General features: G+C 41.1%; 1 protein-coding gene across 2 annotated transcripts; it reads left to right on the top strand.

Moving 5' to 3' along the window:
* The first annotated feature begins 3,713 nt into the window (after positions 1-3,713).
* LOC133563495 (protein SPT2 homolog) lies at positions 3,714-11,483 on the top strand. Of its 2 annotated transcripts, none has more exons than XM_061917655.1 (6): positions 3,714-4,203; positions 7,612-7,726; positions 7,800-9,263; positions 10,370-10,526; positions 10,614-10,691; positions 10,768-11,483. In XM_061917655.1, the coding sequence occupies exons 1-6, from the start codon at positions 4,147-4,149 to the stop codon at positions 10,856-10,858; spliced, it is 1,962 nt and encodes a 653-aa protein (XP_061773639.1). In that variant the 5' UTR covers positions 3,714-4,146; the 3' UTR covers positions 10,859-11,483. The 2 variants fall into 2 exon arrangements, with proteins under 2 accessions (XP_061773639.1, XP_061773640.1); XM_061917656.1 differs by lacking the exon at positions 3,714-4,203 and adding an exon at positions 6,781-6,805.
* Positions 11,484-11,497: the final 14 nt, after the last annotated feature.

The following is an 11,497-nucleotide window of genomic DNA, read 5'->3' on the forward strand; positions in this document are numbered from 1 at the left end:
ATAACGCTATAGCCAACATTCACCAGGAGATGGCGACAGACAACTTAGAATCACTCTATTACAGACGGTGTCGCCATGGCTGTAACTTCCTCGTTCTTCTGCTTGTCTCCTTGTGTGTGCAGTTTTTTATTAAAACCCGTAGATGTTGTAATTTGATTGGGCAGGCGAATTGTTTATATAGTAGGAAAGCGGACGTGAAAACAGGCTGTCCCCACTCGTCCGCATGGAGCTGGCGGGGGCGTGGCCTCCGGCTCCGCTGAATTTCGGGAGATTTCCGGGAGAAAATTTCTTCCGGGAAGTTTTTGGGAGAGGCGCTGAATTTCGGGAGTCACCCAGAAAGTCCGGGAGGGTTGGCAAGTATGACGTAAGACTACCAAGATGGGCCACTAGATGGGCTACTTATTGTCAACAAATTGTCATCTGATCGGCTATCGCAACTGTATGTTATCTGAATGTCCTTTGTTCGTTAAACTGCACAGTTGCTGCTATTGTTGATTCAGAAGGCCTCCCACAGAATTCAAACAGCGATGGCGACAAGCAGGCTGAATTGTGATTGGGTAAAAGCTCTAACTTAAAAACAGCAACACTGGAGCTTAATATGATATGAAGAGAATATGATACAAAGGAGTTGAGTAGTCCTGGGTTCAATCCAGGGCTCGGGATCTTTCTGTGTGGAGTTTGCATGTTCTCCCCGTGAATGCGTGGGTTCCCTCCGGGTACTCCGGCTTCCTCCCACTTCCAAAGACATGCACCTGGGGATAGGCCCCTCCCACTTCCAAAGATATGCACCTGGGGATAGGCCCCTCCCACTTCCAAAGACATGCACCTGGGGATAGGCCCCTCCCACTTCCAAAGACATGCACCTGGGGTTGGCCCCTCCCACTTCCAAAGACATGCACCTGGGGATAGGTTGATTGGCAACACTAAATTGGCCCTAGTGTGTGAATGTGAGTGTGAATGTTGTCTGTCTATCTGTGTTGGCCCAGCGACTTGTCCAGGGTGTACACCGCCTTCCGCCCGATTGTAGCTGAGATAGGCTCCAGCGCCCCCAGCGACCCTGAAGGGAATAAGCGGTAGGAAATGGATGGATGGATGATGAATACTTTTATATATGTATGCCATTCATACAACCATTTTCTACATGTTGATCTATTCATTCACCAGGGGGCGACCTCACAGTGGAACATATGACAAGTGCTTAAAGTGCCTTTAAATATCTACAATATGCATTTGACAGAGTACAAGAACAACTTTGCTATCTTCAACTGGTTTTAAATGCAGGGAAAACAAAGTGTATGTTCTTTACCACATCAAAAACTGTAAGATCAGCACGGTGTGAAAACATTTTTAACAAGAAATGGGCCACAAATTATGGTAGTATCTTCTTTTAAATATGTGGGATTTTTAATTGATGACCACTTAAGTTTTTAGGAGCACATTCAGTATGTTGTAAAAAAAACCTGAAACTTTTACTGGGATTTTTTTTATAGAAACAAGTCTTGCTTTTCTTTTACAGTGAAACAAAAATTGGTGGAAACCACCTTTTTACCTGTTATTGGCTATGGAGATGTGTTGTAGATGAAGGCTACTGCTGGTTGTCTCCACAAGCTGGATAGTGTGTACCACGGTTCACTGAGATTCATCACCAACTGTGCTCCCCTTACTCACCATTGTGTCTTATACTCAATGGTTAACTGGACATCTTTATGTGCTCGACGCCTCAATCATTGGTATATTTTCATCTACAACCCATTCTTTGTATCACTCCATCTTATCTAGCTGGTCTTTTGACAAAAAAACAAGGAAGTCACATTCTGCATTCAATGAATGTTCTTCAATTTGTCATCCCTAAAGTAAGAACTGAACTGGGCAAGAAAGCATTTATGTTTTCAGCACCAAAGGCTTGGAATAAACTACAATTGAATATTCAAGTTCAAACCCTTGTTACATTGAATGAGTTTAAAGCTTCTGTGAAAGGATTGCAGTCTACCTTGTCTGTATGCACATGTGTCATATGAGCAAGTTTTAATGTTGTAAAGGTGATGTTTTATATGTTGTTTACTGTTTTTATTGTAACCTTGTTGCTGCCCTTTTGGCCAAATCTCCCTTGGAAAAGAGATCTTTGATCTCAATGGGATTTTACCTGGTTAAAGTCCTACTGAAAGCCACTACTAGCGACCATGCAGTCTGATAGTTTATATATCAATGATGAAATATTAACATTGCAACACAACAATGAACACATGAATTTAAAGGCCTACTGAAAGCCACTACTAGCCACCACACAGTCTGATAGTTTATATATCAATGATGAAATATTAACATTGCAACACATGCCAATACGGCCGCTTTAGTTTAAATTACAATTTTAAATTTCCCGCTGAGTTTCTTGTTGAAAACGTCGCGGAATGATGACACGTATGATGATTCGTGCGCGTGACGTCTCGGGTTGGAGGGGACATATTAGCGCAGCACCACTTGCGGCCAAAAGTCGTCTCTTTTCATCGCGCAATTACACAATATTCTGGACATCTGTTTTGCTGAATCTTTTGCAATTTGTTCAATTAATAATGGAGAAGTCAAAGTAGAAAGATGGAGGTGGGAAGCTTTAGCCTTTAGCCACACAAACACACGGTGTTTCCTTGTTTAAAATTCACAGAGGGGAAGCTTTACTATGGATCAGAGCGGTCAAGTGAACATGGATCCTGACTACATGTCAACCGGCAGTTTTCGGTGAAAAAATTGTGGTAAAAAGTCGCCTCTTACCGGAGATCAGCGGAGCTTGCGGCGTCCATGCAGCTGCCGTGACTAATTCCCTCAGAGACTGGCGTCAACACACCCGTAGACACACCCCTCCGACTATCAGGTACTATTTAACTCACTAAAACACTAGCAACACAATAGAAAGATAAAGGATTTCCCAGAATTATCCTAGTAAATGTGTCTAAAAACAACTGAATCGCTCCCAATGCAATCGCCTTTTTAGTTTTTTACTTTTTTTTTTCTAGTCCGTCACTTTTAAATTTCCTAATCCAGAAATTTTTCATCCTCGCTCAAATTAATGGGGAAATTGTCGCTTTCTCGGTCCGAATAGCTCTTGCTGCTGGAGGCTCCATTATAAACAATGTGAGGATGTGAGGAGCCCTCACACTTGTGACGTCATCGTCTGCTACTTCCGGTAAAGGCAAGGCTTTTTTATTAGCCACCAAAAGTTGTGAACTTTATTGTCGATGTTCTCTACTAAATCCTTTCAGCAAAAATATGGCAATATCGCGAAATGATGAAGTATGACACATAGAATGGACCTGCTATCCCCGTTTGATTAAGAAAATGTCATTTCAGTAGGCCTTTAAATAAAGGCTAAATTAATAAAATAAAATTAAACAACAGCGCCATCATGCGGTGAGTTAACGCAGGTACTAAAGGCGGAAGTGTTTTAGTAAGCTAAGATAAAATCTAGTTCCCTATTCATCACATTCAGTTGATTTCTTTGGTTATTTTGTTCCTCTTTTTTAACTATCGGCACTTTCAAGAGTCAATTTACTCAAACTGTTTTAACTGCAAAAATAACTGACTATAAAATGCATGTATTATTAAGAAATATTTCTTGATAAATAATTTAGAAAAAGAAATATTGTGTGCATATAAATATCTACGTATATTACATATAATATTTTACTCATCGCATTAAAGCTTTTCTCAAAGCCGGAAGTATGTGTCATTTGACTCATCACATTTCCGCTGAGCAGTCGAAGCTCTTGGATTTTTCAGCGTTTCTCGTCTCTCCCGCACACCACTTGTGATGGCTGGATTGTTAATATGCTTTTGTTTGCAGAATTCCTCGAATTGATTAATTGGAATCTAATGGTCTTTCGTATTCGAATACAACTTTACCTGGCATGTTAGCCCTGGCGCTGCGCTAGCTAACTTTCCTGCTTTGTGCTAGCTTATGCTTAAGACGCAAAGTCGCCTTATTTCTCCAATATTCACATCATCGACTTGTTTTTTTTTTCACCAATAAGTTGATTTTAGTGGCCTGGACGCAGCGCCCAATACGGCGTTGAGCTGTGAGTGCTGCAAGCAAAACGCTGGAAAAAAGAATTGGTTTGCTCCTTTCCTAAAACAGCTGACGTACATGCTGTCAACATGATGGACTTTGACAACGTCTTGTCAATCGCTACTCAAAACCGGGGGAGTGTCCAGGTAAGTGAAATTATTATTTTTATTTTCATTTTTTTCCCAGTGAAATCGGGGTTGGGATGAGCGAATAAATGCCAGCTCATCTGTCGGCGACGCTTCTAATTCAGAATATGTGAGTGGCCCAAGTACCATCAGCCTTCATTCATCCATCCTTTTCCTACCGCTTTTTCCCTTTGGGGTCGCAGGGGACGCTGGTGCCTATCTCAGCTACAATCGGGCGGAAGGCGGAGTACACCCTGGACAAGTCGCCACCTCATCGCAGGGCCAACACATATGGACAGACAACACTCACATTCACACACTAGGGACAATTTTAGTGTTGCCATTCACCTATCCCCAGGTGCATGTCTTTGGAGGTGGGAGGAAGCCGGAGTACCCGGAGGGAACCCACGCAGTCACGGGGAGAACATGCAAACTCCACACAGAAAAATCCCGAGCCCGGGATTGAACCCAGGACTGCTCAGGACCTTCGTATTGTGAGGCAGAAGCACTAACCCCTCTGCCCATATATATTTTTTAAATATTTGTGAAATTCCCACGTTTGTCCTAACCTACGAAATAATTAAAAAAAAAGACTTTAAGTTCTACTGAAACGAGATGTTCCTATTTAAACGGGGATAGCAGGTCCATTCTATGTGTCATACTTGATCATTTCGCGATATTGCCATATTTTTGCTGAAAGGGTTTAGTAGAGAACATCCACGATATAGTTCGCAACTTTCGGTGCCCTGCCTCTACCGGAAGTCGCAGACGATGACGTCACATGTTGATGGCTCCTCACTTATTCACATTGTTTATAATGGGAGCCTCCAACAAAAAGTGCTATTCGGACCGAGAAAAGGACAATTTCCCCATTAATTTGAGCGAGGATGAAAGATTCGTGTTTGAAGATATTGATAGCGACGGACTAGAAAAAAAAAAAAGTTGGGACGGATTCCGATATTTTTAGACACATTTACTAGGTTAATTCTGGGAAATCCCTTATCTTTCTATTGTGTTGTTAGTGTTTTAGTGAGTTTAATATTACCTGATAGTCGGAAGGGTGTCTCCACGGGTGTCTTGACGCGCAGTGTCTCAGGGAAGTCGACGGCAGCTTCATGGACGGCACAAGCTCAGCTTTTCTCCGGTAAGAACTGACTTTTTAACCACAATTTTCTCACCGAAACCTGCTGGTTGACATGTGGTCGGGATCCATGTTCTCTTGATCCATAGGAAAGTTTCACCTCCAGGAATTTGAAACAAGGAAACACCGTGTGTTTGTGTGGCTAAAGGCTAAATCTTCCCAACTCCATATTTCTACTGTGACTTCTCCAATATTAATAATTGTGAATGTGTTATGGTATACTCATGATCAAAGCTCCATTGAAGACAGTGAAAATAAAAGTCTGACTGTGTAATGCCATTCTGTCTACGGTGAACAGATTGATTGATTGATTGAAACTTTTATCCGTGGATTGCACAGTACAGTTCATATCCCGTACAAATGACTACTAAATGGTCACACCCAAATAAGTTTTTCAACTTCTTTAAGTCGGGGTCCACGTTAATCAATCAAAACAGCTAAGTAGCATATATCGCTAGGAACCAAGTAAATTGGCTCTGACGGTAGATATGAGCTCTGACGCAAAGACACCCCTAAAGCCAGGGCCTGGACAAAGTAGATCTATATAAATATATAATAATAATGGATTAGATGTATATAGCACTTTTCTATACACTCAAAGCGCTTCACAGAGAAGGGAGAACCATTCACACCTAGTGGTGGTAAGCTACTTTCATAGCCACAGCTGTCCGGAGGTAGACTAACGAACGGAAGGGTGGCTCCCAGTTTGCGCCTACGGCCCCTTTGACTCATTCCTATCATTCATCATTCATTCACCAGTGTTAGCGGCACTGGGGGAAAGGGTGAAGTATCCTGCCCAAGGACACAACGGCAGTGATTTAGATGTCAAGAGGCAAGGAGCGAACCTGCAAACCCTCAGGTTTCTGACACGGCCGCTCTATTCACTACGCCATGCCGCTTTATGATCATTTGGACATTCAGCGTTTCCTCTGTTTTTGTCCGACTAAGACCAAATTGTACAAAAACCGAAGCCATTTTTACAATTACAAATAATGCAAGTCCACTTAAATAGTTCCAGACACCCAGAATATGAATACACATTTTATAGGAAATAACAGAATGCGGAAAACAGTGTCGAATACATATAAATTACAAACTAGTGTGTGCCTCACAATACTAAGGTCCTGAGTTGAATCCCGGGCTCGGTGATCTTTCTGTGTGGAATTTCCATGTTCTCCCCGTGACTGCGTGTGTCCCTTCCGGGTACTCCGGCTTCCTCCCACCTCCATAAACATGCACCTGGGGATAGGTTGATTGTCAAAACTAAACATTGGCCCTAGTGTGTGAATGAGATTGTGAATGTTGTCTGTCTGTATTGGCCCTTCAATGAGGTGGCGACTTGTTCAGGGTGTACGCCGCCTTCCGCCCGAATGCAGCTGAGATAGGCTCCAGCACCCCCCGCCACCCCGAAAGGGACAAGCGGTAGAAAATGGATGGATGGATTGGTGGATAAAATTCCCACGGTTGTCCTAACATAAAAATGTAAAAAATGACTTAATACAATTGAAAAAATATTCATATATCTTTTTATTTTAAAAAATATCAACATTGCAATTTCATATTTCCCACTATTAAACGCTTTTTGATCATTTGGACATTCAGTGTTACCTCGGTTTTTGCCCGACAAAGACCAAATTGAACAAAAACCCAAGTCATTTTTCCAATTAGAAATAATGCAAGTCCATTTAAATCGTTCCAGACACCCATAATATGAATACACATTTTATAGAAAATAACATTATGCGGAAAACAGTGTAAAATACCCATAAATTACAAACTAGTGTGTGGATGTGAGTGTGAATGGTTGTTTGTCGATCTGTGTTGGCTCTGCCTGAGTGCAGCTGGAACAGGCGCCCCAGCCCCTGCAACCACTAGATGGACAAGTGGTAGAAGATGGATGGATATGTGCATGTTTTGATAGAAGTCATTTTGAGTCCAAGACTTGCAACAGTTCTTATCTTAAGATAAGAAAGAACCAATTACTAAAGTGGTTTACTAACTGACTTTCTTGCAGCTCAATACCCTGTTCAAAATCATCCTGTTTGCCTTTTATTCTAAATCAGCTGGGATATGGTCCAGCTCCCTGTAACCCTCAACAAGGAATATAGTTGAATGGGTTTAGAATGGCTTGCAACAATCGTTGCCTTGGACACCTGTTGTGCACTTGGACAACCCATACTACGACTGTAGGCAGCCTCCCGAGTTTCTTAGGCAGTGTTACTTTTTAGTAGAATGTTGTAAACTCAAATTCAACTGCATACATTCAGTTGTTTTTCTCTTCTACATAGAAAAGATACAGTTTACAAGCTGGCCCCCCCAAGAAGGACCCAAAGTCAAAAAGTGTGAATCCAGCTGCTATACAGGCGCACCTGAAAAAGCAGCAACATGAGGCCAGACTGAAAGGTAAGAAAAATATATATTTGGGTACACATTTTGGACTTGATAATGATGAGTCGTATTTCTGTATACTTTTCAGAAATCGAATTAAAGAAGCAAAAGCAGGATCTTGAGGCAAAAAGGGTAGAGTTGAAGTCGGATCGTAAAGCAAGAGCCATGGCCTCTAGAACGAAAGACAATTTCCGAGGTTACAATGGCATTCCAGTGGTAGAGGTGCCAAAGAAGAGGAGGACAAAGCAAGAAATGGAGAACGAAAAATCAGAAAATGGCCAGAAATTTCAAAATTATTCAATTGACCCAGAGGATGATGAAGACAATTACGAGTATGAACAGACAGATTCAGAGCCCGATCAAGATCCAGAACCTCTAAGACCAGGAAAAATCTCAAGTTTTAGTGGGAGTAGTTGCGGTAGCTCCAAGTCCTTGCCTAAAAAACCAAATGGGCCACCCAAGCCTCCTTCATCCTCCATGAACTTTGCAGACTTGCTGAAATTGGCAGAAAAGAAGCAGTATGAGCCAGTTGAGCTAAAACCGAAGGTAGTGAAGGAAGAAAGGCTCCGTACAGCCGAAGAAATAAGGGAACTCGAGATTGAACGCAAGGCTAAGAGTCGCAACAGGAGCCCAAAGACTCAGCCTAGTTCTACTGTGGTAAAAAAAACTATGTCTGATAAAGAACAGAAGAATTGTAAACTACAAAGGATTGTTTCGGATAAGCCCAATCAGCCCGGCGGGATGAAGAAGAAGCCTCAATGTACACCTTCCTCTAAGACCTCTTCTGGTGAGAGAGATAGAGACAGACCCAAGACCGTAGTTCCTTCGAAAGCAGCATCTACTCTGATTCCAACCAAACAAGGTGTCCCTAAGACCTCATTTAGTCATACACCTAGCATTTCAAATGATCTTAGATTAAAAAAGGGAAGCTTTTCATCTATTCAAGGAAGACCTTCTGGCATAATTCAATCCAGGCCTATTGGTACATCTGTCAAAGAGCTCAGATCTCCAAATGATAACCCACAAAAAACAAGGCCTACTCAGGGTAGCTCAGTAAAGAAGGAACAAGCACTTGTAAATCATAAATCTGGAAAAGGAGAACAGCCAAGGTCTGGAAACCATCCTGCGGCAAAACCGATTGGTAATTCTGTGGTTCGACCTTCATCAAGTGGCCGTCCTAAAGAAACAAATAAACCTCAGCCAAGACCATTGGGAACAACCCAGGCAAAACCTGGTGGGAGTACTTTACACAGTCGCCCAGCAGGTAGTGGAGCCCGTCCACTGGGGTCCGTACAGGATCGAGCCTTTAGTGGAGGACCAGGGGTCGGAGTAGGTCGAGGCGCAAGTGGAGGATCAGTACCCAACAGGCAACCTTCTGGCAGCTTTGGATCAGGACCTGGTAGACCCAAGTGCACGGTGGTGTCTGAGACCATCTCTTCAAAAAATATGGGCGGACCCAGACCAGGCGTTCCTCCTCGGCCAGGGATGCCACAAAGACCTGGTATGGCCCCTAGACCAGGAGGGCCAATCAGACCACCCAACAGACCTCCAGGTAAATACCATGAAGACAATACAACTTCTTTGTAAATCCAGTATATCACTTATTTTCCTCAATATGGAATGTGTGAACATAAAAAATAATAATAATTATAATATTTTATTTTTAATTGGAATTTGTTTTTAAATCTGTTCTTTCTAATCCATTTTACTCTCCTAGCCGCACAGGCTAATCATATTGTCGAAAAATGCATTTTCCCATCGATAACTTGATATCATCAGCGGCAAGTGCGTGCTCAATTAGTGCGCGAGAAATATATATACATACGTATATACAGCCAACCCAATTGGGGACCCCTGCATTAGGGTGTTACCACCTACTTCTTTCTACTTAAATCCCCAATTTTTATCATTTCAAAGGTTTCAAATAGGGTTAGCTACAGTGGGACTGGATTGTTTTTGTGGGTTTCTTTTTTTGAGGAGAAACAATGGGCTGGGTGCTTTGGAGCAGCGTTCAAGGACTAACAAACAGCATACAAAAAATATTGTTCATAGAGAATACATTACACTCCTACATATGTAGATTAAGTAAAGATGTTGTTTTTCACTTAGATTAGATGTCAATTTAGTTTCATTTGAGCTGACTCCATATCATTGTTTCAATGTCCATTTCTCTGTTGATGCAATTGTTGATGACTGAAGTACTGTTATCAACCAAAGCTCCTCATCCCACCCCCGGATTGTAAATAATGTAAATAATTCAATGTATATACTATGATGATTAACCTGTGTGATGACTGTATTATGCTGAAAGTATATATTTGTACCATGAATTTATTAACGCGGTCCCTGACTTAAACAAGTGGAAAAACTTATTGGGGTGTTACCATTTAGTGGTCAATTGTACGGAATATGTACTGAACTGTGCAATCTACTAATAAAAGTTTCAATCAATCAATCAATCAATCAATTGGAACCAGGTAGTTTGGTTGAATAACCTTTCATGGTTCTGAATCATAATTATCATATTGTGGGGTCGTCTGCAACACTGCATTTATACTTCAAGGATAAAATATTGGTTTGTTATAACTTCCTGAAGGTCCTCAAAACACAGTCACTTGACTCTCAAATTTGCCTTTATTAATAAAAAATATTCTTCAGATCCCATGTTACCACCCATCACCATTGCATACAAGAGAAAATATGAAGAGGAAGAAGAATATGATTCTGAAATGGATGACTTTATTGATGACGGAGATGATGAGCAGTCAGAGGTTTCTAAACACATTAAGGAAATCTTTGGCTACGACCGAAACAAGTAAGTTTTGTTTAATGTTTTCTGCAAATCAACCCTTTGTATGGCATTATTAGATATTACATACTGTATATTTTTCATCCAATCCAGATACAAGGATGAGAGTGACTATGCGTTAAGGTTCATGGAGAGCAGCTGGCGAGATATGCAGAAAGAGGAAGCAAGGAGGTAATTAAATTCAAGATTTATTCCATGAGCTGTTGAATTTACGCATTGTGATCATTTTTTCTCTTGTCCATATTAGTCTTCGAATGGCTGTGCATGAAGACTTGGAGGAGGAGAGAAAAGAGCAAGAGGAGATGAAAATGAATAGCAAAAGGAAAAAAACTAACTAATGCACTTAAAAACTGTTGCAATGGACACAAAAAGAAGACTCCTGTCAGCTGGCCAGCAATAGGACCACTTGTTTGACACTTAAAGCACAGTGGCCGTCAAATCATGAACTGACAAGTGACATTGGAAGATGCATTTTGGTTACAGTCAATCCAGAACGGACCTTAGAATCTAAATATGCACAGATGCTTCAGGACTTAGGCTAAATTTATAGCTTCGATGCTTCAGGACTTAGGCTGAATTTATAGCTTCAATTTCTACCCCATTATTTATTTAACTGTAAATGCAGAGTCCCATTTCCTAAAAAAAAACAAAAAAAAAGTGGTATTTTTTTGAAGACTGATATCTGCATACTGGCAGGTGCTAGCAGTGTCACGCATTTCACATGTGGTTGAATCGTTATTGGCTGATTCACATAACACATTTGTAACGTGTTCATTTTCTGACCATTTAGAAACCAAACTTTGCATAAAAAGTTGTATTTTCAAACTGGAGAATATTAAGTTGGTTACAGAATATTTATCAATTATGGCAACATATTTTGTGTGTTTGTTCAATCATTTATTAATTGTGTATGATACAATATAGACTTTTGACTAAACATGAGTTAAAACCAATTGTATTCTCTGTCGGCTTCCGTA

This window comes from Nerophis ophidion, linkage group LG12, assembly GCF_033978795.1.
Source record: "Nerophis ophidion isolate RoL-2023_Sa linkage group LG12, RoL_Noph_v1.0, whole genome shotgun sequence".
In the NCBI taxonomy this organism is placed as follows: Eukaryota; Metazoa; Chordata; class Actinopteri; order Syngnathiformes; family Syngnathidae; genus Nerophis; species Nerophis ophidion.